The 24610-nt window shown below is 43.2% G+C and overlaps 1 protein-coding gene and 1 long non-coding RNA gene across 3 annotated transcripts in view; one reads left to right on the forward strand and one right to left on the reverse strand.

The window, feature by feature from the left end:
- The window catches only part of GRHL2 (grainyhead like transcription factor 2), a 165416-nt gene extending 154493 nt beyond the window's left edge, over positions 1-10923 (reverse strand). For both annotated transcript variants that reach the window (XM_067711598.1, XM_067711597.1), the window contains exon 1: positions 10796-10923. In XM_067711598.1, the coding sequence (XP_067567699.1) occupies positions 10796-10815 (20 nt within the window). In that variant the 5' untranslated portion in view covers positions 10816-10923. The remainder of the gene's footprint in view (positions 1-10795) is intronic.
- A 103-nt stretch (positions 10924-11026) lies between these two features.
- On the forward strand, positions 11027-14362 carry LOC137210018 (uncharacterized). The gene is made up of 2 exons (XR_010936232.1): positions 11027-11134; positions 13684-14362. It is a non-coding gene; the product is annotated as an uncharacterized lncRNA (long non-coding RNA).
- The last annotated feature ends 10248 nt before the right edge of the window (positions 14363-24610 follow it).

The raw sequence follows: 24610 nt of genomic DNA on the forward strand, positions 1-24610 counted from the left end.
TATGTACCAGCTTGTAGAAGCAGGTACATGACTCACACGCTTGGCCCTCCAGGGAAAAGCAAGTCTATGTTACGGAAAAAATAAATTGTTGTTTAAAAAAAATAATAACTCAACCGTGCCTACAACTACTTTTTGTTTTTAAAGGAAGTCATATTCCGGGTTCTCCCTAGTCCTGAAAAAAGATTAAATACAACTGGACCTACCACCGAGTCGTTCCCAAGAGCACCCACTCAGGTTAGGTCAGAGATGGCATGGAAGGCAGCCCCGCCTCCAGAGACTTTTCTCCAAGGTAAACTGCGCAGGCTCATGCAGCCTACTGAGTGGATGAAAAGGTTTCTCTTCTGCTTAGTCACCACCACCGCTCCCCACGCCCCCTCCCCCCACGCCCCCTCCCCCCACGCCCCCAGCTGCAAGTTATACAAAGGCTGGAAACTCCCACACCTGGGTGTACTATTTTGAAAAATAGGTGCACTTGATAATTGGTCAAATCCAAAGAGACAGGGTTGTTGAGACACTAACCCAAAAGTGTACAGGTGAGTGAGGCACAGTGCAGAAGACACACGTGGCATACCAGCAGTGAAGAGCTGAGTGACATGCCTCTATCAGCAGGGAGGGAACAGCTGAATTCTACCAGGAACAAGCAAGCAAGCAGGCTTTCCCATTTTATTTCAGCTGTGTGTGTGTTATTTTTAAATCTCTCCATGGCCAAATGACTTCTTTTTTAAATAACCTTAAAATTTTTCTAATTACAAGAACAGTACAAGCTCACTTCAGCAAACTAGAATACAGAGAAGAACAAATAAGAGACAAAAGCATCTATAATTTCTCCATGCAGAGAGCAAACCACTGTTAACCTACTGTGGTTTTATTATCATAGTTTATTATTTATTTTCTATGCCTGAAAACCTTCTAACATAATACACCATGAATATTTTTCCTGTCATTAAATATTTTTCCATAATCTGATTTATAATGCTTACCGCTGAACTGTGATTTACTAAACCAGTCCTCTGTATCTGGGCACTTAGAGCTTTGCTGATTTTTCACTTTAAAAAATATTCCTACAATTAATATCCTTGATTACTTCCTTAAGATAAAGCCCTAAAACTGGAATTCAGGTGTCAGAAGGTAGGCCCATTTCAACCAGTTTTGCTAAACTGTCTTCCAGAAAGTTTGTAAGAATGTATAATCCTTCTAGAAATGTATTTTACCGAAACCCAGTTTTGTTAATCTTGGCCAATTTGACAGGGAAACCTTGAGCTTCCCTGTTCTGTAATCTATATTTCTTGGATTATTAATAAACTGAATATTATTTTATATGTCTATTAATCACTTGTAGCTTTTGTGAACTGTCTACTCATGTTTGTGGACCATATTTCTATTGAGACGTTTGTCCTTTTTTAAAATGTTTCCAAAACTATGTAAGATAGACATAGTTTTAAAAGTAGCCACCATGATTCCAAAGCAGCTAAAAACCGTGGTCTGCACAGGAAGCATAAATGTACTTAAAGGCTCTTCTAACCTATCAAAATCCTCTACTTGAGAACTTCCAGGGGCTTCAATCCATTTTTTCCTGCTACCAACACTGACTTCAGAGAAAATGGACTTCAGAGACTTCTAAATCTTATAACACAATAGGATACCAGAGAAGGAGATTTTATTCCTGACCTACATGAATAGTCATTTGTGTGCCCTGGAGTGAAATCATATATTGTCTTTTTTTTTAACTTTTTATTTTATATTGGAGTACAGCCGATTAACAATGTTGTGAGAGTTTCAGGTGCACAGCAAAGCGACCCAGCCATACATATACGTGTATCCATTCTCCCCCAGACTCCCCTCCCATCCAGGCTGCCACATCACATTGAGCAGGGTTCCCTGTGTATATTGTCTTACAATCGAAGTGAAACTGCAGGTGCTATTCTTATTCTTATATTATTTAATACCTTTTCTGAACACTTATTAAACCATTGGCTTGGCAATACTGGTTGACAGTAGGTGTCCCTGAATTATGTTTTATTAAGAGGAGGAGGAATCTGGAAGTGGGGCATGGGAGGGGAAGGATGAAGGGAGGAGGAAAGGGGGAGGAAAGGGCAGCAAGAGGCAAGAGGAGAAGGCCCATTTGTTGCTGTTTGCATTTTACTAAATTTTGTTCAATGTTCCGTCATTCCAATACTGCCTCTCCTTCACTCTACGAGCCTGCGCAGAGTAAACCACTTCCTGGGTGCTGTTCTGGAAGGGGGTTCTCAGAGTACCTGCCAGCCCTTTTTATCTGATTTTCTTGTACCTTTATCTACCAGCCCAGTGAGGCTGTGAGGGGGTCCACTAAGTAAACCATTGATCTTACCGCTTAGATGCTGAATTCCGTGTGGCCCTCTGAATTCCTCTCGCCGGCCAGAAGTCTGTTTCTTTGTCATCTTAAACCACCTTTTATTTTGCTAAAATAAAATGATTTGAGGGGGGCCTGGGAGCAGAAGCAGGTCCCACTGTGCCCTGTAGTCTCCTATCTTGTTAACATCATCATTCTGTGAGCCGCCACCAGCCCAGACCCCACTGGAAGGGAGAAAATGAGACTCACAGAATGTTGGAGCAGGTGATTATCCTCAGAGATCATTTAGTTCAACTTCATTTTACAGGTGAAAAATAATGAAAGACAAACCCTCTGATCTTATGTTAATTATCTTATTGGCAATACAGGGAAGAGGCAAAAGCTACCTTTGTTCCTTGCTGCTTTGAAAAGTTAGATCCAAGAAGTAAAGAAAGCAGTTATTTTCTGAGGCTCACTGAACTGAGAACTAAAACCACTGATTTGGGGTGAGTGTGGGAAGGAAAGGCCATTTTAACTCACAGAAATGCTGTCGGAACCTTAACCACGTGTTTCGTATACTCACATTCATATCTTAAGAAGCAAATAGGCAATGCCTCCCCTGTTCTCAATCTCCCTACCAAAAAACGGAGTATATTTTTTTACTTAACCAAAACCTCAGATTTTCAATGCATACAACGCCAGTATGCAACACACAAGAAAGAATGTAAGGCACTTTTTTCCTCAAATCAAACTTTCAGCTCCAAATCCTACTCTTGGTTACTCACAGACTCTGTATGATCTGTAAGGCTCGTCCTAGATCTAGGATTCAAGGCATCAAGTTAAAATCAGAATCAATCCGCCAGGAGGATAAACAGCACACGTCATCCTCTCTTAGAGCCCAGCTCTGCCGCCGGAGCATGGCAAATCTCATGCTACTGAGAAAAGGCTGGCAACTCAAAGGGGGCTAAAGCATAGTTTCTCCCTGCTCCTTTTTTCTTCCTCTCTTTTCTCCATTCTTCTCCCCTTCACTTCAACCTTTCCCCGTTTTCTGAAACCCCGATCTAAATTCAGAAGCCTTAAAAAAGAGACTCTGGCCCTGGGGTGTTTGTTACACGTGCACATCCACCATTTGGACGAAAGGCTGGCGCCAAAATAAAAAGAAGCAACAGGCGAATCTTGCTTCCCTTTCTGCTCTGGGGGGTGTCTGCATTCACACTTGTAAAGGAAGCATTTCCTTGGGAGTGAATGTGAAGTCAGACCACTTTAAAAATGCTCCCCACAAAGTTCATTGCCCTGTTCATTACAAAGTAAAATTAGCCTCTTCATCGCCACAGGCAGTGATTGCTTTCCACTGAAGGCCCATTCAAATGCTCGGTCAATCTCCATAACCCGGACAGATTCTCAAAATGTACATCGAAATCCCCTGAAACGTATCAGCTTTTTAAGTACTTTCCACAGAGCTCTAAAAATGTGTGCTTGGTGGGCATTTTATAGAGCAAATCAAAATGTGCTGTTTTTAAAAATAATGTTGCTTTAATCCTGCTACTCACCAGAACACATCACGCTAAAACACTTAATTCCCTTCCCAATATAAATGGGGGTGGAAGTTGGGGGTAGATCCCTAAAGAAGTACTTCCTTGCTTCTACCCCACTTACCCCATTATAGCCCAGTCCTTTCTACCACAGACCATTAAAAGATTTACAGCATAAAATGTAATTTTCTGGTGATGGAGGATGGATGGATAGATGGATGGATGGATGGATGGATGGATGGATGGATAGATAGATGGGTAAATAAAATGGAAGCAAGGAGCCAGGACTTCTCTAATGGATGGAAATATGCAGGGCAGGTGGAGGGTAGAGTGAATCTGAATTTTGGAGGCTTCCGTTTGAAGACCCGTGAAGCTGTCTGAGGGACTTCCAGGTATATGTTGTTGTTACTAAGCAACCCACCCATCCTCCTGGGCCAAAGCAGAAATTCCTATTCAGCCTGTTGCTGCTCGCTAAGGAATTTTTCCTGGACAAGTTTGCCAAACCAATCATTACCCTGTTTCAGCCTAGACCTCACTTTTTATAATTGAGCAGGAATCCCTGAATACCTTTTGAAAAGGAAGAGAGTGCCTGCACCCCGAAGTGAGTATCAGGGATCATGAGTGAGGACTCTAATTTAGGACAAGGCTTGCCTTATACTAAGAAGAACTTAAAAGTAAACATTTTCCAAGGTTAAGCTCAGTTGACTTGAATTAGATAAGGTACCATCACCTGCTGCCATCATCTTAACCCTTGGCTCAGGTGAAAAGAATGGGTTGCTGTTGCTATAAATGCTAAGAGAACACAGCAAAGTTCACTGGCTAAAAGAACACCTAAAATCAGATTCATATTTATATCACTGCATGGAAGAAGTGCATGTGTCAATTCCTATCAAGTAATATGGGAGGGAAAAAAATCAGCAAAGTGGCATCAGGAGACAGACCAAGGAGGGAAAGAAGGGAGGGAGGGAGGGAGGGAAAGAGGGGAAAAAAATGTGGCTTCAGACTAAGGACAAAATAAGAGGGAAAATACAATTTAACCAAATTGTTTATTTTTTAACCTGAAACGTATGCCTGGTTGTATCAAAGTCACAGAGAGGAACCAAAGCATTTGCCTGAGTTACCTAAATCTTTAAAAGAAAACTAGATTCAATAACCAAACATCAAAATAATAATCTTGTTTAAATTATCTATAGATTTCAAACAAATACTTCTTGGGGTTCTTGGGTGGTGGTGTTGTATAAATGTTATGTATGTTTGACTTACTTGGCTATATGTATAAATTCTCTGTTTGACTTTGCAGAGTATAGTAGAAATTGCTAGATACAGCTCTTCATCACTGCTCCAGCACTTACTTTTAATCCTCCTTAAATCAGATGGCACTGGGTCCATTTGGGTGGCCTAGTCTCTGCGGTTGGTTTAAAACAGGACCTAATTACAGATCAACAGAAAGCCTAGTACCATCTTATTAGGGTAATACTTAAAGCTACCATTAGCCCTAGAGATGAAACTGCAACCATCATCCCATTAAATATTTCACCAAGGACCAGCATCAGATTGTACAGATCAGAACTCGTTATCTTTGACTTTGTGCTACAAAATAGAATCTAAATTCAATGAAATAACTGTGCCCAGAAAAATGAACACTAATTTTATCTTCTAATGTAAAACTATGGAAGGACAAGGTTGGCCTTCTAACTCCAACCCAGCTCCCTAGTGAGTGGGATCCAGCCTAAAATCTGAGTTTGACCTTTTAACTCTGGGCCTGGCAGAAGGCCACATGGGTGACATCACTCCAAATCAGGTGTTTAGCAGCTCTGGAAATATGACTTGTCAAAAGGATCCCATTCTTCCAGAAGGGACCGTTCAGCAACACAATGAAAGTAAACAACATTGAGAGAAGGCCTAAGAACTCTTAAACCCTAGTTAAGATATCAGAAGCTGCTCATCCAAAAGTAGCATAACGAACACAAAGCCTACAGGTTTCATTTCACTTATATGCTGGATATACACCTGAGAAGATATATAAATTGAATTTATTATGCAACATACTCACTTAAAGCATTATTTTGCTAAATAACCCAATGCAGATGCCTTGGCCCCTCTCTGGAGAATCTGATTCCATAACTCTGGGGTGGGGCACAGGGAGTGTAGTTTTACAAAGTGCCTCAGGTGATATATTTTTGTAATCAGATGAGTTTGTGTTGCAGTGATTTAAAGAATGCCTATGGACATTCCTATTACTAAGCACATACATAATTATCTTCAACCTTTTTTTTTTCCAATCAATCCAGACTTCTATATTGTTGTCTAGCATTTTCTTATTTTTCAGGTAAGTTAATTTCGCCTGTATATTAGTTTATTTCACTGAAGATGCAAAACTAACCAAAGCACACTGTTTGCAGTGTCTCACTTCCAAACACAGTGGCCCAGTCTGTTCTCTGATGGATACAAGTTTGCAGAAATTGAATGCGGATGAGAGAAAGAAAGGGTGAACTGGAGGCTAATTTAGGGTTGAGATAGCCAGGAAGGGTGGCAGGTTAAATTAAGAGGTTTAGACCTGTATGAGTGTCAGAGCAAACACCATGTTGGTCCCTCTTCTTCAGTTCTAATTCCCAGGGGTCATCCAGTATGTGTGCATTTTTTTCATCTCTAAATTAAGAAGCGTGCAAGATTTAATCCATTGTAGGGAAGAGAACACTGGACTTTAGCCATTAAGCTGGTGATACCTGGGGAAAGATCCAAGACTGACACTATCAGCTGATTCTGTATTTACTGTATTTATAAGTATAGTGTTGTCTGGTTTTGAGTGTGCAAGTGTCTGGACTATTAAGTAGAGACTGATTATCTTAGTTTACTTAATGGGACCACTGTCTCTCTAAGTCTCTGATTCACCCACATTGGGCTCCTTTCTGATCCTAGAATATGCTAAGTACTCTCCCACCTCAGGGTCTTTGCACTTGCTCATCCATCTGCCTGTAACACTCTTATCCCAAGTATCTTCAGTGCTTGATCTCACTTCAGGTTTCTGCTCAAAGGTCATCTCATCAGAGAGGCCATCCCTGAGCACCTTATATAAAATAATTCCCCGTTACTCTCAATCCCTTTAGCCTGCTTTGCTTCCCTTTGTAGCATTTATCATCATCTAACTTGTTATGTATTTCCTTCTTTATTGATTTACTGTTTCCTGGAACTACAATGGTAGCACCACAATGGCCGGCAGTTTGTCCTATTTGCTAATGAATCTCAGTGCCAGGATCAACGCTCAGTATATAGTGGCACTCAAGATATATTTGTTGAATAAATGAGTGGGTATTTTTATTGCTTCGAGGAAGATATGATTAACTCAGTATTGGTGATATTAAAAGATAATATAGGGAACTCCTTGGTGGTCCAATGGTTAGGACTCCATGCTTTCACTGCCGTGGCCCGGGTTCAACCCCTGGTCGGGGAACTAAGATCCCACAACCTGTGTGGCGTGCCCAAAAAAAAAAAAAAGAAAAGAAAAAAAAATTATATAGCTAAATGGAAACATATCCATTTATAAAACTAAAGAGTAGAAAGATTAATTAAAATATTTCATCCCATTACTTGAAATGCTACCCACATGAGGTATTTATAACTTTGGACATTTTCCTTTCTAGAATAATGGCTGGACTCCTTAAGACAAAACACACAGAACGACTAAAGGTAATCGTCCTAAGGCAAAAGCGGGGTGGGTAGGGAGAAGGGGGATTCATGTAATATCTGTTACTGTTTCATCTTCCACTAGAGTGTAAGTCCCTTGAGGACATGGCCCACTTTATACGTCTTTTTATTCTCCTATAATACCTATCTGAATGTGTTGCAAATGGTAGGTAATCAGAAAACATATAGGTAATGAAAAACACCTGTTTCAAATAAATCATATATATATATATATTCTGAATATTTTGGCAATAAAATAAGAGTTTCTAAATCTATCATTGGGCGGCTAGAATACACATGCTTGTTGACAAAGGTCATAAATCTCCACAAAATGTTAGAAAGGGGGAGTAGAAAAATTCTAAATATGTACAAAGACAAACTGTCCTAAAAATACTTTGTTTTAAATAGCGATAGCATCAACATTGCAGAACATAAAAAGCAGATTGTGTCAATCTGAAAACTTCACGACTATAAAAAAGATGATGCTACTTCAGTCCAGACTTGCTAACTGGAATTATCTTCGTACGCTATCCAAAAGCTTACCTACACTTTGATTGGTTTATAGAAAAAAAAGTCCTTCGTGTATTCCTTTAGGTTAGTTCCAGAAAATACAGACAAGCCTCCTACAGGGATTTACCGAAAAGTTGATAAAGTTCAAGCTCCAGGACTCCCGTTTGCTCTGGCAGGAAGCTCCAGAAACAGGCTCACATGGGTTTTTTTTTTTTTTTTTTTTTTAGAGCCCTCACCCCTACTCCACCTAACACAATTGCATAAGCTTCAAGCTCATAAAACCTGGGCCCACCCCTGCCAGCCAGCCATTAAAAAACTAGGCTAGAATCTGCATAAATGATCCAAAAATCATTTATTAATTTCAAGCATTTCTCCATAGTCTAGGCAAAGAGACGTAAATGGGGTTCAACAGTCTCTTCGAGGTATTGTTAGTATTACTTTTCCCAGGAAACGAAATGAAGTCTTGGAAACCATCGCTAGATAAAAGTTACTTTCATTAAATGTAAGTATACATAACCCTAGATAGTTATTACCCATAAAAATTAGGTAATGTATCGCAGTGAACTAGATTGCTAGTTTTATTGCTTATTTTCTTTCTTTAAATTTATAATTGAAGTATAACTAACATTCAAATATTATTTTCAAGTGTACAACATAGTGATTTGATGTCTATATAGGTCACGAAACGATTCGCACAATAAATCTAGTTACAATCCGTCACCAAAGTTAACACAATATCGACTATATTAGAACTAATTTTCAATACTAAATAAATGATCTTCATTGGTGCTAAGTACAATCGGTTAAAAGCCAATCTGTTTTCATCCTAAATTCATTTGAGTCCCGTTGTATCACAAAACGAAGTGGTGCAACCGAATGTTAATCGTGTTAAATAAGGAATTACAGTAAGACTTATCCAAGAGTCACTAGATTTGCAACCATTTTTGACACGAAGATCGAAACAAACCAAAAAAACCGTGCTGCCATCTCGGCTTTTGGCTACTGAAGTTTTCAAACTCGAGGAGTGAGTTCTTAAAGGTTACGGAGAGAATTGGGGGTGGGAGCGGGGGTACACTCAAACCCACACTTTCCCAGTCCCACCCCTGCTCCCGACCTCGGCCCGTGTTTGTACTGTAACTAGGTCCTCCCCTCCGGTGTGTAGCTCGCACTTAATTTTTCATTAGTGGGTAAAGTGGTACTAATATCTGGTAGTTTTTCTTAAGTATGATAGCCTGTGACGTTAGCTACACCTACCCTACCCGGGGCTTAACTTTGAGGATGGTCCCCTCCATCCCTGAGCAGGTCCACAGGGCATTCCTGCTGCCCCCCTCAGGGTCCCTCGATTTGGGACGGGTCCCAGGCCACTTCTCCAGGAGAAGCGCCGGCAGCCCGCGGCCTCCGGCCCTCCCCCCGCGGAAACGCCCTGTGGAAGGTCTCCTTGGGGTGGCCGCACCGCCGGGGTAAAGCGACCAGGAAAAGCGGAAAGGCGGCCTCCACGCACTCCCGATAGGACGCGCCCGCCAGGAGGGGGAAGGCAGCGTCGCCACCGAATCCCGGGCAGGGCCGCGGGACCCACCTCCGGCTCCCGCTCGCTCCCGCCCTCCGCCCCACCTCCCCCTGGCAGCACAAAGCCGGCCGGGAGGCGGGGGCCAGGCCTGCTGGGAGGCCGCCTGGACGAGACGGGACCCGGGCCCGGCGCCCCGCGGCTCAGGCTGCCAAGCCCCGGCGCGTCTAGAGTTCCCGTCCCGGACGGGGCGGACGCGCCCCCCGGCTGGCCTTGGGAGGCGCGGGAAGCCGGGCTCCCCGCCTTTTCAGGCGAGAGTCGCCTAGGGAGGCCCCGGCGCACTGGCTCCGTCCCGCTAGCCACGCCCGAGGTGGCAGCCTCCGGAGCGGGGAGCCTGGACCGGCCGGGCCTCGGAGGGCGGCGAGCTCACGGGGCCGCGGAGGCTGTCCGGGCGGGTCTGACTCGATAAGTTGCAGGCGCCCCTTAGCGCCTTACCGTGGCGCAAACTGGGGCCTCAAATCAATCCCCCTCGTTCCCGAAAGGCCCAGTCCTCCCGCACCTGCGTAAGGTGCCCAAGCCATTCGGGGGCGGGCGGGAGGGGGCGGGGGCGGGGGCACGGGGGTGGGGGCGGCCCCCGCTGCCCCCGAGACCCGGGCCGCTCGGCGCCTCGCCTCCCGTCGGGGGCGCACACGCGGGCGCGCACACGCACACCATCCGGCCCAGTGCGGGAAGATGGCCGTTTCTGCTGCAGGATAAAGGCTCTTTGTTGCGCTCGCACAAAAGCCGCCAAGACCCGCTTTTTTCAGCAGGCCCTTTGGGCAAATCGAAGGAACTCAGCTGAATTTCCAAATGGCCCTAGGAGCCTGAAGCGGTGGGAGCAACTAAAAGAGAGGGGGAATAACAGGCCTCCCGCCCTCTTCTACCAAAACCTCTGCCAATATACAAGGATTCGTCCTGGGAGACCGGGGCTGAGATCATTCGTAAGGGAGGAAGGAAAGAGGAAAACCTACTTTTAGTATCAAGGCCCAAAGGGGGTATTAAACATTCATATTCTTGCAGGGTGTCTCCCCTTAACCAGGGTAGAAACATAATCTGGAAAAGTCTGGATACACCAAAAAGAAAAAGAAAAAAGAAAGAAGAAAAAAAAAACCAACAATAGCAACCTAAAAAAAAAAACAAAAACCAAAAAACATAACAAACCAGTTGCCATCAACCCAAAGTGGTAGTAGCAGCAGCCGGCGCGTGTGATCCACTTACTTGTCCGACTCTTGTGACATGTTTGATCCAATGAACTCGCTCCCCTTTTCCTGGAGCCTCAGCCTCTGGTGAAACTGGACTTTCAAGTCTGTGCAGGTGAAGGTGTGTGAGAGCCCGAGATGGCAGAACAAGAGCTACAGGTAATTCTGCTTTTCCGTCCCCCCTCACCAATCTCGCTCGCTCGCCCGCTCGCGCCCTCACCTAGCCGGAAAGGTGGGATAAGGGGGGGCCCCCTCACATGGGGCCCGAGCTCGGAGGCGGCCGGGCGGCGCGGAGTCCTCCCGGATCGTGGCAGTGGGCAGCCACAGAGCACAAAGTGGCGGACTTGGGCGGCCACAGGTAACTTTCTCGCAAGGAGCTGAATTCTTTCACTAAAGGGTACAAGCCCGAGGGACGAGCTGCGCGGTGATTGGCTGCGGGGTTCCCTCAGGTGAGCTGCCATTGGCAGAGGCGCGCTCAGGTAAGGCCCTTCTCCAAGTGCAGGTAACTCACTCCGAAGTTTACCTGAGAGCAGCGGCGGCACGCTTGCAGCTCTGCGGCAGCCCGTGGGAGCCGAGGGTCAGTGCTTCGAGTAGACTTCATGCTACGTTCCCCTTCTTCCCGGAGGCCGGCCTGGGAAGGGGGGTGGGGGGTTTGGCGGGGGGTGGGGGGGAATTGAGGGAGAGAAGTTAACAGGAAAAAAAGCGACACCTGCAACCACTAGGGATTGTGGGTCAAACGGAAGGACTAAGGAGAGCTGAACTCGGGGATCCCAAGCCAACCGGAATCAAATGCAACCGCACCACCACAAGGCTTTTAATACCCACATTAAGAAGACGGTTTGACAGTGTCGGAAGAGTACGGGACTGAAGTGTACGTTGTGCTCAGAGGGGGAGAAAAACACAAAGATCGCCGAGTCTGTTACGTAATTGCATTTTTAACATACTTATCCACAACAAACACTTTTCGTGTCCCGATGTGTAACAGATACGGTAGATTACTAGATTTACAAATAGGTGAGCATCCTTTCATGACCTAGACGGATAGGGAGTGGCATGGTTTTGATGGGGTGAAGAAATTTGGTTGAACAGACCCTAGTATGGCTCAGACACACCACTTCCATCTTAACTCTGCAGCCTGGGATTCCAGAGCTGCAAACCACTGAATCCCTCCCATAAACCTGTTGTCATTTGACGTTTCCAGGCAAGCATCAACATTTACATTGTAATTCAATAGAAGCAGCGATTACAAAGGAAATTTATCCTTCCAGCTTAATATGGTTGCTACGGAAACAATTCAGAATGAAACTGACTTTTTTTGCAGTTTTGTTTCTCCTGGTTGGGAGCAACGAATTTGCAAACGTGTAATTTATAACCACTACTTCCAACGAGTATCTGTGGAAGTTCCGACAGTAATCTAGCCCATGCATATGAATTGTAGAAATAAAGAGGGCATGGAAAGCTTATCATGATTTATTTCGAATTAATACTACATTGACAGAGATGAAACAACTTCTATTTTAACCTGTATGGATCATGTATTTCCTGAAAATTACATTATGAGACAAGGTTTGGCTGTTCTGTGTTTCATTCTCAACAAATGAATTTCAAATTTTTTTCTTACTTTTTAAAGACAGTATAAGCACACACGCTTACTTTTTAAAGATAACATGATACTTTAAGATAATGCAGTACCCACCTCTCATTTGCCTTCTTAACCTCCTGTCTAGAGGCTACCAAATTCCACTTTTAGCCATCTATTCTGTCATTACCTTCCTATTTCTAAATAATTTACACAGCTATCCCTTGATTTATCAATTTAGATGGTGCGTTTTGTCCACCTGTTGCCTTAGATAAGGACTTAACTCTATCAAACCCCATCTAGTTTCATCTTCCACCATTCATCCAATATATCTCTTTCACAGTTTAGGGATAGCAAGCAGTCAGTGACTGTGCAAATACTAGTCACAACAGAGCAACTATGGTTGTTTTCTTTCTTATAAAAACCTTTTATCTGTTTACTCAGTTTGTGATGTTTCCAACCTGATATTTTTTCTACAACATGTCTATCAGATAACTGTCACATTTATTTTCCAAATGATCAGTCGATCCCATTCCCCACCCTCCATCCCCCTCCAAAGTCCACTGTCCTTCTCTTCCAATGGAGATAAGTTCCTCTCTGGACCTGCTACTCCGTTGTCATCCTGGGACATCTCCAGAGTAAGAACCACATTTCTCTGCCCTGTGCCTTTTTTCTTGGTTTGCTGCTTCATTTTCCATGGCATATGTTCCAGTAATAGCCCAAGAATGGGTACAGAAGGTAAAATTTCAACTCTTACTTTTTAAAGAGTTTGACCAAGTGTAGAATTCTAAGTTGAAATGTTTCATTCATAAGTTCATAAAAATTGCTCTTTTATCTTCTAGCATCCAATGTTGCCATTGAGAATTCGGATGCCATCTTGATTCCCATTCCTTTGTGATCTGGAATTTTTCTTTCTAAAAACTTACAGAATAATCTCTTTATCTCTAATATTCTGAAATTTCATGATTATGTGCCTTGGTTACCTAATATTCTGAAATTTCATCATGCTGGAGGCTCTCATCAAATGTTTGCAAACCTTTGACTCTCCCTTCTTACTTAAGAATGAGGTCCTAAAACCCCACTGGAAACCACACTTAGGGGTGGGAGGGAGTGTGCTCGCTCATTGGTGGGCTCGCTGTGTGGTGATCAGATAAAAAGTTCACTTTTCCTTAGGAAGGTCCCCTAAATATCAGAAACTAGAGGTCTTTTCTTCTGGGCTCTTCAGCATCTCAAGAGAAGTATCTGCTATCTCTTGCCTGAGGGAAAACTCACCAGGCTGCCAGTCTTCTCAACTCCATATGCAGTTTATCATTCTTTCTTTCCTGTAGGCACCTTACTCCTGCCCTTCTTTCTGCCTGATGCACAAGCCTCTCTCCTGTTTTTCCTGCTGGAGTTGTAATCACCTGGCTGCAAGAAATGGCACAGGGGACCTGAGCTGAGGATCTAACAACTCCAAGTACCCACATTCACTCAGTCTCGGCCTCTCACCTCTCCCTCACTTCTGGGATCCTGAGACATCTCACCAGCATCTCTGTCTCTCATGGTCTCTGGCATGTCCAAGACCCAGGCCTATCTGGTGTTTTATAGAATAATCTCCTGAGCTGTTTCTGTACTGACCTCTAGGATGACATTAGAGTAGCTTCTGGTGTTCCGTTAAACCAGTTTCCAGGGCTTCCCTCGTGGCACAGTGGTTAAGAATCCGCCTGCCAATGCAGGGGACACGGGTTCGATCCCTGGTCCGGGAAGATTCCACATGCCGCGGAGCAACTAAGCCCGTGCGCCACAGCTACTGAGCCTGCGCTCTAGAGCCCACGAGCCACAACTACTGAAGCCCACGTGCCAGAAGTACTGAAGGCTGCGTGCCTAGAGCCTGTGCTCTGCAACAAGAGCAGCCACCACAATGAGAAGCCCGTGCACCACAACGAAGAGTAGCCCCCGCTCACCTCAACTAGAGAAAGCCTGTGCGCAGCAACGAAGACCCAACCCAGGCAAAAATAAATAAATAAATTTATAAAACAAACAAACAAACAGTTTCCACTCTTCCATCCAGACCATATCCATTGCAGATGACCCCACCTCCATCCTCTTTGTCCCTGTGGATTTATCCTTTTATGTTCCTTTAGTGTGCTTTTCAGAAGACAGTGAACATAAACAAATATGGGTCAATCTGCCATCTTTAATGGGAAGCCATTTCCAAAACTATCCAAAAGCTTTTACCAAACTGTCCCAGATTTGTTTGTGCAAACAAAACAAGAATTTGTGGGCAACCCTTTCCTCTTTTTGGTCAGTGGTGGCCAAGATTCCTTTCTTCCTCTCCAATATCTAATAACTCAAGTTTGATTGCATCACTTAGTATCCCCTGATTGGCTACCTACTGCTACATTGATTGGTTAGTTTATGAAGGATAAGGTCCTCCCTGGACCATTTTAAATAATCGACCATGAAATTACCTCTGTTACCCAATTGTTTTGATTCTTTTGGCAAAAGAGTTGTAAGTGACTACGAAACCCTGCCACACCCATCATGAGAATGTACTTCTCTCTCTCATTTTAACAGTCTTCACAGGATCTTCACCAGGAGTAGATTCCATCTCAAGAAACCACTTTCTTTGGTCAACTCAGCATTCATGAAAGTTTTATCATCAGATTGCAGCAATTCAGTCACATCTTCAGGCTCTACTTCTATTTCTAGTTCTCTTGCTATTTCTACCCCATCTGCAGTTACTTCCTCCAATGAAATCCTGAGCCCCTCAAAGTCATTCGTGGGGATTGAAAGCAACTTCTTCCCAACTCCTGATAACCTTGATATTTTGACCTCTTTCCATGAGTCACCTCATCATGAATGTTCTTAATGGCATCTAGAATGATGAATCCTTTCCAGAAGGTTTTCAGTTTACTTTGTCCAGATTCATCAGAGGAATCATTGTCTGTGGCAGCTATAGCCTTATGAAATGTACTTCTTAAATAGTAAGACCTGAAAGTTGAAATGACTCCTTGATCCATGGGCTGCAGAATGGATGTTGTGTTAGCAGGCATGAAACAACATTCATCTCATTGTACATCTCCATCAGAGCTCTTGGTTAACCAGGTGCATTTTCAGTGAGCATCAATATCTTGAAATGAATCTTTTTTTTTCTGAGCAGTAGGTCTCAACAGTAGCTTAAACATTCAATCAACCATGCTATAAACACATATGCTGTCATATAGGCTTTGTTGATCCATTGGTCAAGCACAGTCAGAGATTTAGCATAGGGCCCTAGGATTTTCAGAATGGTAGATGAGCACTGGCTTCAACTTCAAGTCACCAGCTGCATTAGCCTCTATTAAGAGAGTCAGCCTTTGAAGCCAGGCGTTGACTTCTCTCTAGCTATGAAAGTTCTGGTGACATCTTCTTCCAATACAAGGCTTTTTCATCCACATTGAAAGTTTGATGTTTAGTGTAGCTACCTTCATTAATTATCTTAGCTAGAGGGACTTCCCTGATGGCTCAGTGGTTAAGGATCCACCTGCTAATGCAGGGGACACGGGTTTGAACTCTGGTCCGGGAAGATCTCACATGTCACAGAGCAACTAAGCCCATGTGCCACAACTACTGAGCCTGAAAGCCACAACTACTGAGCCCACGCACCTAGAGCCCATGCTCCACAACAAGAGAAGCCACTGCAACGAGAAGCCCGCGCACCACAACGAAGAGTAGCCCCTGCTCGCCGCAACTAGAGAAAGCCCACACGCAACAAAGACCCAACGCAGCCAAAGATAAAAATAAATAAATAAATAAATATATTAAAAAATTATTTTAGCTAGATCTTCTGTATAACATGCTGCAGCTCCTACATCAGCACCTGCTGCTTCACCTTGCATTTTTACATTACAGAGACGGCTTCTTTCCTTAAAGTTCATGAACCAACTCTGCTGGCTTCAGACTGTTTTTCTGCAGTGTCCTCACCTCTCTCAGCCTTCATAGAATTGAAGAGAATTAGGGCCTTGCTCTGGACTTGGCTTTGGCTTAAGGGAATGTTGTGGCTGGTTTGATCTTCTATGCAGACCACTAAAACTTTCTGCATATCAGCAATAATTTTGTTCCCCTTACCATCATGTGTTCACTGGAGTAGCACTTTTAATTTCCTTCAAGAACTTTTTCTTTGCATTTACAACTTGGCTAACTGTTTGGCACAAGAGGGCTAGCTTTTGGCCTGACTCAGCTTTCTACATGCCTTCCTCACTGAGCTTAATAATTTTCAGCTTTTGATTTAAGGTGAGAGATGTGCGACTTGTCCTTTCACTTGAACACTTAGAGGCCACTGTAGGGTTATTAATTGGCCTAATAGCAATGTTGTTGTATCTCAGGGAATAGGGGGGCCTGAAGAGAGTGAGAGACATGGGGCAATGGCCTGTCAGTGGAGAAGTCAGAACACACACAACATTTATCTATTAAGTTTGTCGTCTAATATGGGCATATTTCATGGTGCCTCAAAACAATTACAATAGTAACATCGAAGATTACCTATCATAGATCACTATAACAAATATAATAATAATGAAAAAGTTTGAAATATTGCAAAAATCATCAAAATGTGACACAGAGACACAAAGTGAGGAAATGCTGTTGGAAAAATGGTGCCAACAGACTTGTTTGATGCAGGGTTGCCACAAACCACCAATTTGTAAAAAATACAATACGTGCAAAGCACAGTAAAGTGAAGTGCAACAAAATGGAGTGTGCCTCTACTGAGGGTTAGGACCTCAACATACGAATTTAGGGGAGGCACAGTTCAGCCCATAACACCATGCCTCCTCCATGCTGGCAGGAGACAGAAGTGTATTCTAGACAAATTGAACCAGAAAGACCACAGGCTTGGGTACATCGAAGGAACCGTCAGGAGTGAGGCATTGGACCTATAACAAGGAGAACATGTGAAGGCCACATGCTAATCAGTGAGATACCATCTCCTAGCTTCCTCCATCCAGCCCAGTGAGCCAGGAATATACCACTTGTACCACAATATACCAGCCAGCTTATACCACTACCAGCCACGCCTCTCCTCAAGGTAGGAGATGAGAGGATCTTTCTTTAGATTAATTATAAAGCCCTAGAGAAAAGACCTACAGATACTGATGTGGGTGTTTCCCAATCAGGAAAAAAGAGAGAGTGAGAGAGAAAGAAGGAAGAGAGGAAAGAAAAGTAAAGAAAAGAGAGGAAGGAAGGGAGGGAGGAAAGGGACTATTCTCTACCAGATCCCCTTCCAACAAAGTCCATCAGTCAATAAGTCCCACCCTCACCCATAGAGCTTCTAAGAAGCTTTTTATGTGACACTCTTAAATATAGATTATGAAGTTAGGGGTCACCAGACATTTGAGAAAAGCCTCCAAAATGAAGTATAAATACCAGAACAAAAATGTAACTAAAACAGTGATTTTGAGGAAAACAGGTGGTATAAGGATGGAATAAAGACTCTATAATTAAAATATTAGAAGATATTGCATCCATGAAACAAGAACAGCATACTTTTCTTTTTTTTATGGAATGCTTCATGAATTTGCATGTCATCCTTGCACATTTGCCATGTGCTGCCAAAGTGAGCACCAACATACTATTTAAAAGCAATAAAACAACCATCAGAGAATCAAAAAGGGCTTGTGGACATTAAAATATAAAAGCTGAAATAGAGCCTCTCTATATTTGGAGATAGAATCTAGGAAGCCTCCCAAGAAGTAGAACAAAAAGACAACAAAATAGAGAGTGAAAGAGAACAAATAGGAAAATTGCAGGCTCAGTCAAGTAGGTCTAATATGTCACTAAGAGGTGTTTCAGAAAAAGAGAATGGAAAAATGTTGGGGAGAGAATTATCAGAGAAAAGATAAAATATGATTTTTTAAAAACCCAAGTATTATAAGTCTTCTGATTGATATGACCCACCTAGTGGTCAACACAGTGGGTTCTAAATAGTGTAAACTGAAGCAATTCTCATAAAATGTCTGGGCTGACCCTTCTAGCCCAGATGAATGAAATGAAAATAAAATGAAATAAGCAAAGAGGAAACTGCTTAGACACAAACGATCAAGAATAAGAAAAAAGCTTCCTTCCTCCCTCCCTCCCTCCCTCCCCCCTTCCTTCCTTCCTTCCTTCCCCCTTCCTTCCTTCCTCCCTCCCTCCCCCCTTCCTTCCTCCCTCCCTCCCTTCCTCCCCCCTTCCTTCCTTCCTTCCATGTCCCCCCCCCCTTCTGTCTGTCTCTCTGTCTTTCTCCCTTTCTTCTTTCTCTCTTTTCCCTTGTTCCCTCTCTTGGGACAAGGCTCTCCCTACCAACTGCAGGAATCCCTGAGGCGATGGGACTTCTGGCTGTAGACTCCAGCCAGCACAGTCGGGCTGACCTGAGCCGGGGGTGCTGCTGGGCACCTTGGAGAAACAGCTGGGGCTGTTGGTGCCTGTCACCCAGGTAGCAAGCTGTTCCGCAGGAAAAAAATAGGCTGCAAGAGCGGAGAGTGTTAGAACTGCCACCTCGGGAGCTAGTGATTCTCAGCGTAAACACTGCAACGTACGGGCCTCTTGGTAACACCCTGGACCTCCTTTTATCTTAGAACTTCTTGCCTTTTCCTCATGGATGTGTTCTGGCCACGAGAGAAGACCAGAAGTTCAATTCCTTGGAGCGCTCAGATCTATCCAGACTGTTTCCCAGAGCTCATGGATGGGTGGTGTATGCCCCAAGATACAAAGAGCCACCCAAGGAAAAGCAGTGCCTGGATGGAAACGCTGAGAACAAACACCTCCAAAGACATTCCTCCTGCCTCCTGCAATGACATGCCTACTTCTGTTGGGTTTTTGTGGAGATGGGTTGGGCTGCTGATCAAGGAAGGTTATGCAACCTTAAAATTAGTGAAAGGTTTTTGTAAAAAAAAAGAATAAGAAAAAAAGAAAAAAAAGAAAAAAAGAAAAAAATGGGAGTTCCTTGGTGGCCTAGTGGTTAGGATTCCGGACTTTCATGACCCAGGTTCAATCCCTAGTCGGGAAACTGAGATCCCACAAGTCACATGGCATGGTCAAAAAAAGAATGTGTTAGCTCACTCAACAACACTGCCAGCTTGAAGATATTGGGGGTGGGGGTGGAAATACGTTTAAATACTGAATTATATGCCTAGACAAGTTATCGATGAAGTATGAAAGTAGAATAAAATTCAATTCCAGAAGCTCAGGTTCTAAAAATTACCTCTCATGCACCCTTTCTCAAAAAGATATTAGACAATGTGATCCATTAAGGCATGGGAGAACACAAAGAACCAAGAAAGAGACAGTCTTAGGACTCAGAAAAGAGGTGAAGCAACAGAGGAGAAAGTTCAAGGGATGTCGGAAAATGATGGCTTTTTAGCAGGCTTAGAGAGCAACTAAACTCTCATCCAACAGAGGCCTCCAGGTGGGAGGGAAGTGCGGAAGGTTGAATCCATATATTAAGTTTAACACTGTGTAAAATTATATTGAGAAACTCTTTGAGGGTGTGAAAAGTATTAGGAATACGTACAGAGAAGATTAAGCAAATATTTAGCATTCAGTAGCTCCAGGGGGAAAATTATACAAGAATGGAAATATAATCAAATTAATCTTCTACATACTTGGCTCAACAGTGAGTAATATTCATATGATCTTCATAATAGAATTACTGAATGATAATTTACTAAAACTGGTGATAAACCTCACCTGAGAAGATGGAAGGAGGAAGATACTGGTATTGTGTGGGTAAGAGGATGTGGAAGGTTGTGAAAGAGTTAAATCATCATCTACTATAAAAGAAAGTCAATAGCTGTTGCCTAAAACTCATACATCAGGATCTAGCAACTAAACATCAATTAGGAATTCTTTGGACAGCTGGTAATATCAAGGCTGATTAGCAGTAGTTTAGAAAAATAGGATTTAGTTTTTCTCATTTAAAAAAAAAAAGGTCTGGGCTTCCCTGGTGGCGCAGTGGTTGAGAGTCCACCTGCTGATGCAGGAGACACGGGTTTGTGACCCGGTCCAGGAGGATCCCACATGCCGCGGAGCGGCTGGGCCCGTGAGCCATGGTCGCTGAGCCTGCGCGTCCGGAGCCTGTGCTCCGCAACGGGAGAGGCCACAGCAGTGAGAGGCCCGCGTATCGCAAAAAAAAAAAAAAAAAAAAAAGTTCTGAAAGTTAGCAGGCACTTGCTTTGGTGCTGACCCTCAGTTCTGGCATCTCTGAGATTCTCTTGGCCTTCTTCACGTGGACACAAGGTGATCCCTTCAACGTTAGCTGTTACATCTATGCTTAAGGCAATAAGAAGGGGGAGAGGGTGGTGCTCATTGCAACTCTGTCATTTGTGAAGAAAGAAATGCAAGCGCTGACATTAGAAGCCTCCTAAATACCTTCATCTCATTGGCCAGAACTAGGTCGCGGAAATGTGTTCTGGGTTAGCCAATCGACATAGTATTTAGAAATATGGAAGTAAATGCTAGAATTTGAAAAAGAAAGCTCAAATAATGAAAAAGAGTTGCCCTTAGGAGTGGGATTGGAAAGTGGGGAGGAGTGAGGCATGGATTGATAGTTTTCAATAATATTAACCAATATTATTTTCAGTATTATCACTCAAGGTAATTATTTGACTTTTAAAACTATATATACTTTTATACACATGTGTAGTTTATATACACACACATATATATACAATTTTGATCAAATAAAATTAATTTTCAAAATAAAAGTACAATTGCAAACATATCATGTTCCCTCTTACCCAGGGTCTTTGCGTTTGCTATTCTATAGCCCTAAAACCCTTAGTCTCTTTTGTCCCTCATCTAACTAGCTCCTAACCTTCCTTTGGATCCCTGCTCCGTCATCTCATCCACAGAGAAGCATCTTCGGCTCTCCAGATTAGGTGTAGGTATATTGGGGAGATACATTTCTCTGTGATTTATTAATGCAGCAACATGCTCCTCTTTTTGAAAACACTTGTCACAGTTGTGATTTCATATTTATTCGTGTGGTGTCCGATCACTGGCCATCTCCTTCCACTAGACTCTGAGCTCCAGGAGGGCAGAGATGATGCCTGTTACTGGCTCATCACTTTCTGTGGGGCAGTTAACACTATCGCTGGCATTTGGTCAGCAGCTTCATAACTCTGAGCTCTGAGTCAGCGTTTTTGCACTTTCCTGCCTCTCACAGTAAAAAGTTTCATCTTCTTACACAACGAAGTTCAAAAGCAGGAAGAAGGTAGAGCACTCACTTTAGGGATGAAAAAATCTTTCCCAGAAGCCCCCATCAGACTTCCCTTCCATCTCATTGGTCAGAACTAGGTCACATGACCAGTAGAGATCAGGAGCTGGATCCACCTTCTGTGAGATGAAGGAATCTCCACTCAATATTTGAATAGATCTGGGTTATCTTAACAAGAAAGTAGTGGGAGAATGCCGTTGGGTTAAAAATATATATCAATTAGTGATACCACAGTGTTGATAGCTTCATAATATAGATGATAAATTTGACCTTCGTTTTGGATAGTGTAAGTAGCAGATCTGGGATTCAAATCTTTACCTGCCTTATTCCAAAATCTGTACCAGGCCACCTCCTAGCTTTAAATGTAAAGTTCTTCCTGTATCAAGATGTGGTAGATTTAGTCATGAATGGCTTTACAGAAGAAAAATACTTTAGGCATGGTCTTGAAGGAAATTACACAAATTGGGCTGATGCAGTGAATGAGAGGGCAGTTGTGAGGTATTATATTAAAACCACCCTCTTCATTTTCACTCTGTATTAAAATGCTTTTCATGTAACCCGTCGATCATGAGAGCATCCCTTTCTATTTTGGGGATTATTATTGCTTTGATGGTCTAAATGAGCTATAAATAAACTGGGAAGAGGTGACATTTACCCAAGGGAAAATGGCAAAATGAGAACCCAGAGACCATGGCTGGGCTACAACAGAACAGAATGTTCTCTCTGAGATTTTTAATGAGGCATGTTCATTTTTGATACCTCAAAATACTCTTTAAACTGTCTCGACCCGGAAAAACATATTCAAAAAACCTCATATCATGAGACTGCCCCTTTCCTGTTTGATAACCTTGAGCAATTCTTCAGTACACATAGGGCCACCTAATCTATGAATTGAGATGTTCCCCACTCTAACTCCAATTCATCCTCACTGGTCTTCTGCAGAAAGAGACTTGAGTCGAATATGGCCGGATATGGGGTCTGTAGGGCTACAGGTTGGAGGGAACTGTCTTTGTCCAAGGCTTGGCACCCCCTCAAATCACAAGTATAAGCAGAGCCAGAAAACATGAATGAAAATTGGAAGGTGGATCCAAAATGCCAAAAAGGATATTTGGAGAGAACTTAAAGCTTCAGTGGGACAAAGGAGATATTAAAACTGGTCCATGATCTAGGATATCAAGCCAAGAGATACGAGTGAGTGGATGCCAGCTGGGAGCATTGAGATTCGGACAGCAAAAAATCCAGGGCAATTGTCTGTGGCATTTGCTGCTGGGGATGATTTGCTTTTATTATCCACCCTGGTCTTGGTACAGCCCCTCCCTCCCCTGCATCCTATGTTGTCAGTGCTTCCTGGGTGGTCCTGGCAGAAAGCCCTGACCTTTCCCAGGGTACTTTGGAGATAGCAGGCAGGCTCTGTGACACAAGCTGGTCCATGCAATTCCCAGTATACCAAGTTTTGGAGACAATCAGAGCACAGGACATTTTTCACTGTACTTTTTCAATCTCTTGTTGCAGAACTTCAGGCAGAGATGTGCGTGAGGAGAGGGGAAAGAGGTGGTTAAGTCTAAGTGGTCCAGCCCAGTGGGAAGGGGCTCGTCATGGGCTTGGGCACTGGATGCAGAAGCCATATGAAGGAGGCCATGATTGGTCTCTAAGCAGTAGTTTTCCAGATTGGAAGAGAGAAGATTTGCCAGAAAGACAGCTCTATAGTGTTGCCCAATTTAGATGTACACCCTCATTCTTAGGTCCAGTTTCTTGAAACTCTCTGAGTGGCCTTCTGGCTCCTGTGGGATTTTAGACATTAGAGATGCACCAGGGCCTTGCTTTGTAAAGTGAAGCCACAGGTCAGTAATATTGGAATAACCTGGAAGCTTGTTAGAAATACAGAATCTCAAGCCTCCTAAATTAGAGCTACATTTTAACAAGATTTAAATGCACATTAAAGGCTTGAGAAGCATTTTCCAGGGCTTGAAAATACAGCCACAAGTGAAAGCCATATCTCCTGGGGGTTCAGAGCAAAGAAGTACAATGGATGGCTGTGGGTAAATTGTAACCAGTGGAGCAGCTGTGTTGTTGTAGCAGAAATTCCTCTTCAAAATTCACTTGGGATTAACAGTGTATGAAACTAATGTGATGAACGGCTAATGGGAAACTTTAGGATGAGCTATCAGGTGGTCACCACATAAACCCATTGATCAATCTTAGCATCATTAAAAGCAGAACAGGCAGATACTGTAGGTATTCCACGGCAAAGCCTGTGGCATCACCTTTGAGGTGCTATTCCCTAAAATTGAAGCAATCTATTCAAGCCTCTGGAAACAAGGAAGAGACGGAAATGAGTTAAAAGACAGTCCAAAGGAGCCAAACAGACACATCTAGAATATTGAGAAGCCTGAGGGAAACAGACTTATCTGCAACAAGTCAATGGCATGAAAAAAAAAAATTGTGGGTTGGGGAGAAATCTACATCAAAATGAATATAAAAGACAAACAACTAAATGTAATTTGTGGACCTGGTTTGGATCTTGATTTAGAAAAGAAACATGTTTAAGAAATGTATATGGACATAACGCAGATGCACAATGACATGATATCTGAAACTGGCTTTAGAAGAATTAAAAGAATTCAACAGAAGGGGGGAAAAAGAGTAGATAAAGTGAATGTGGCAAAATTTTTCATAATTATTGCATTTGCGTGAATGGGTCTATGAGGATTCATTGTATTGTTCTCTCCACTTGCTGTGTGAGTTTAATTTTTTTATAAGCAAAAAATTGCTTTTGAAAGCAACAAAATCCAGAGCTCAGTGTCCATATTTGTCTAGCCAAGGTGCTATAGGGAAGGGAGTGGACAGATATAAGTGGATATGGAGGGCTTCAGACAAGGCTTTCAAGAACCAGAAAGTGGAACCAGCTGGGGTCTCCATCCTCCACTGGCACCTGCCTGGGTGGGTGAGCGCTTGGCAAGTACGTATGTTTGGTGTGTGTGTGTGTGTGTGTGTGTGTGTGTGTGTGTGTGTGTGTGTGCGCGCGCGCGTGCACGCGCATG

Source organism: Pseudorca crassidens, chromosome 17, assembly GCF_039906515.1.
Source record: "Pseudorca crassidens isolate mPseCra1 chromosome 17, mPseCra1.hap1, whole genome shotgun sequence".
Lineage (NCBI taxonomy): Eukaryota > Metazoa > Chordata > Mammalia > Artiodactyla > Delphinidae > Pseudorca > Pseudorca crassidens.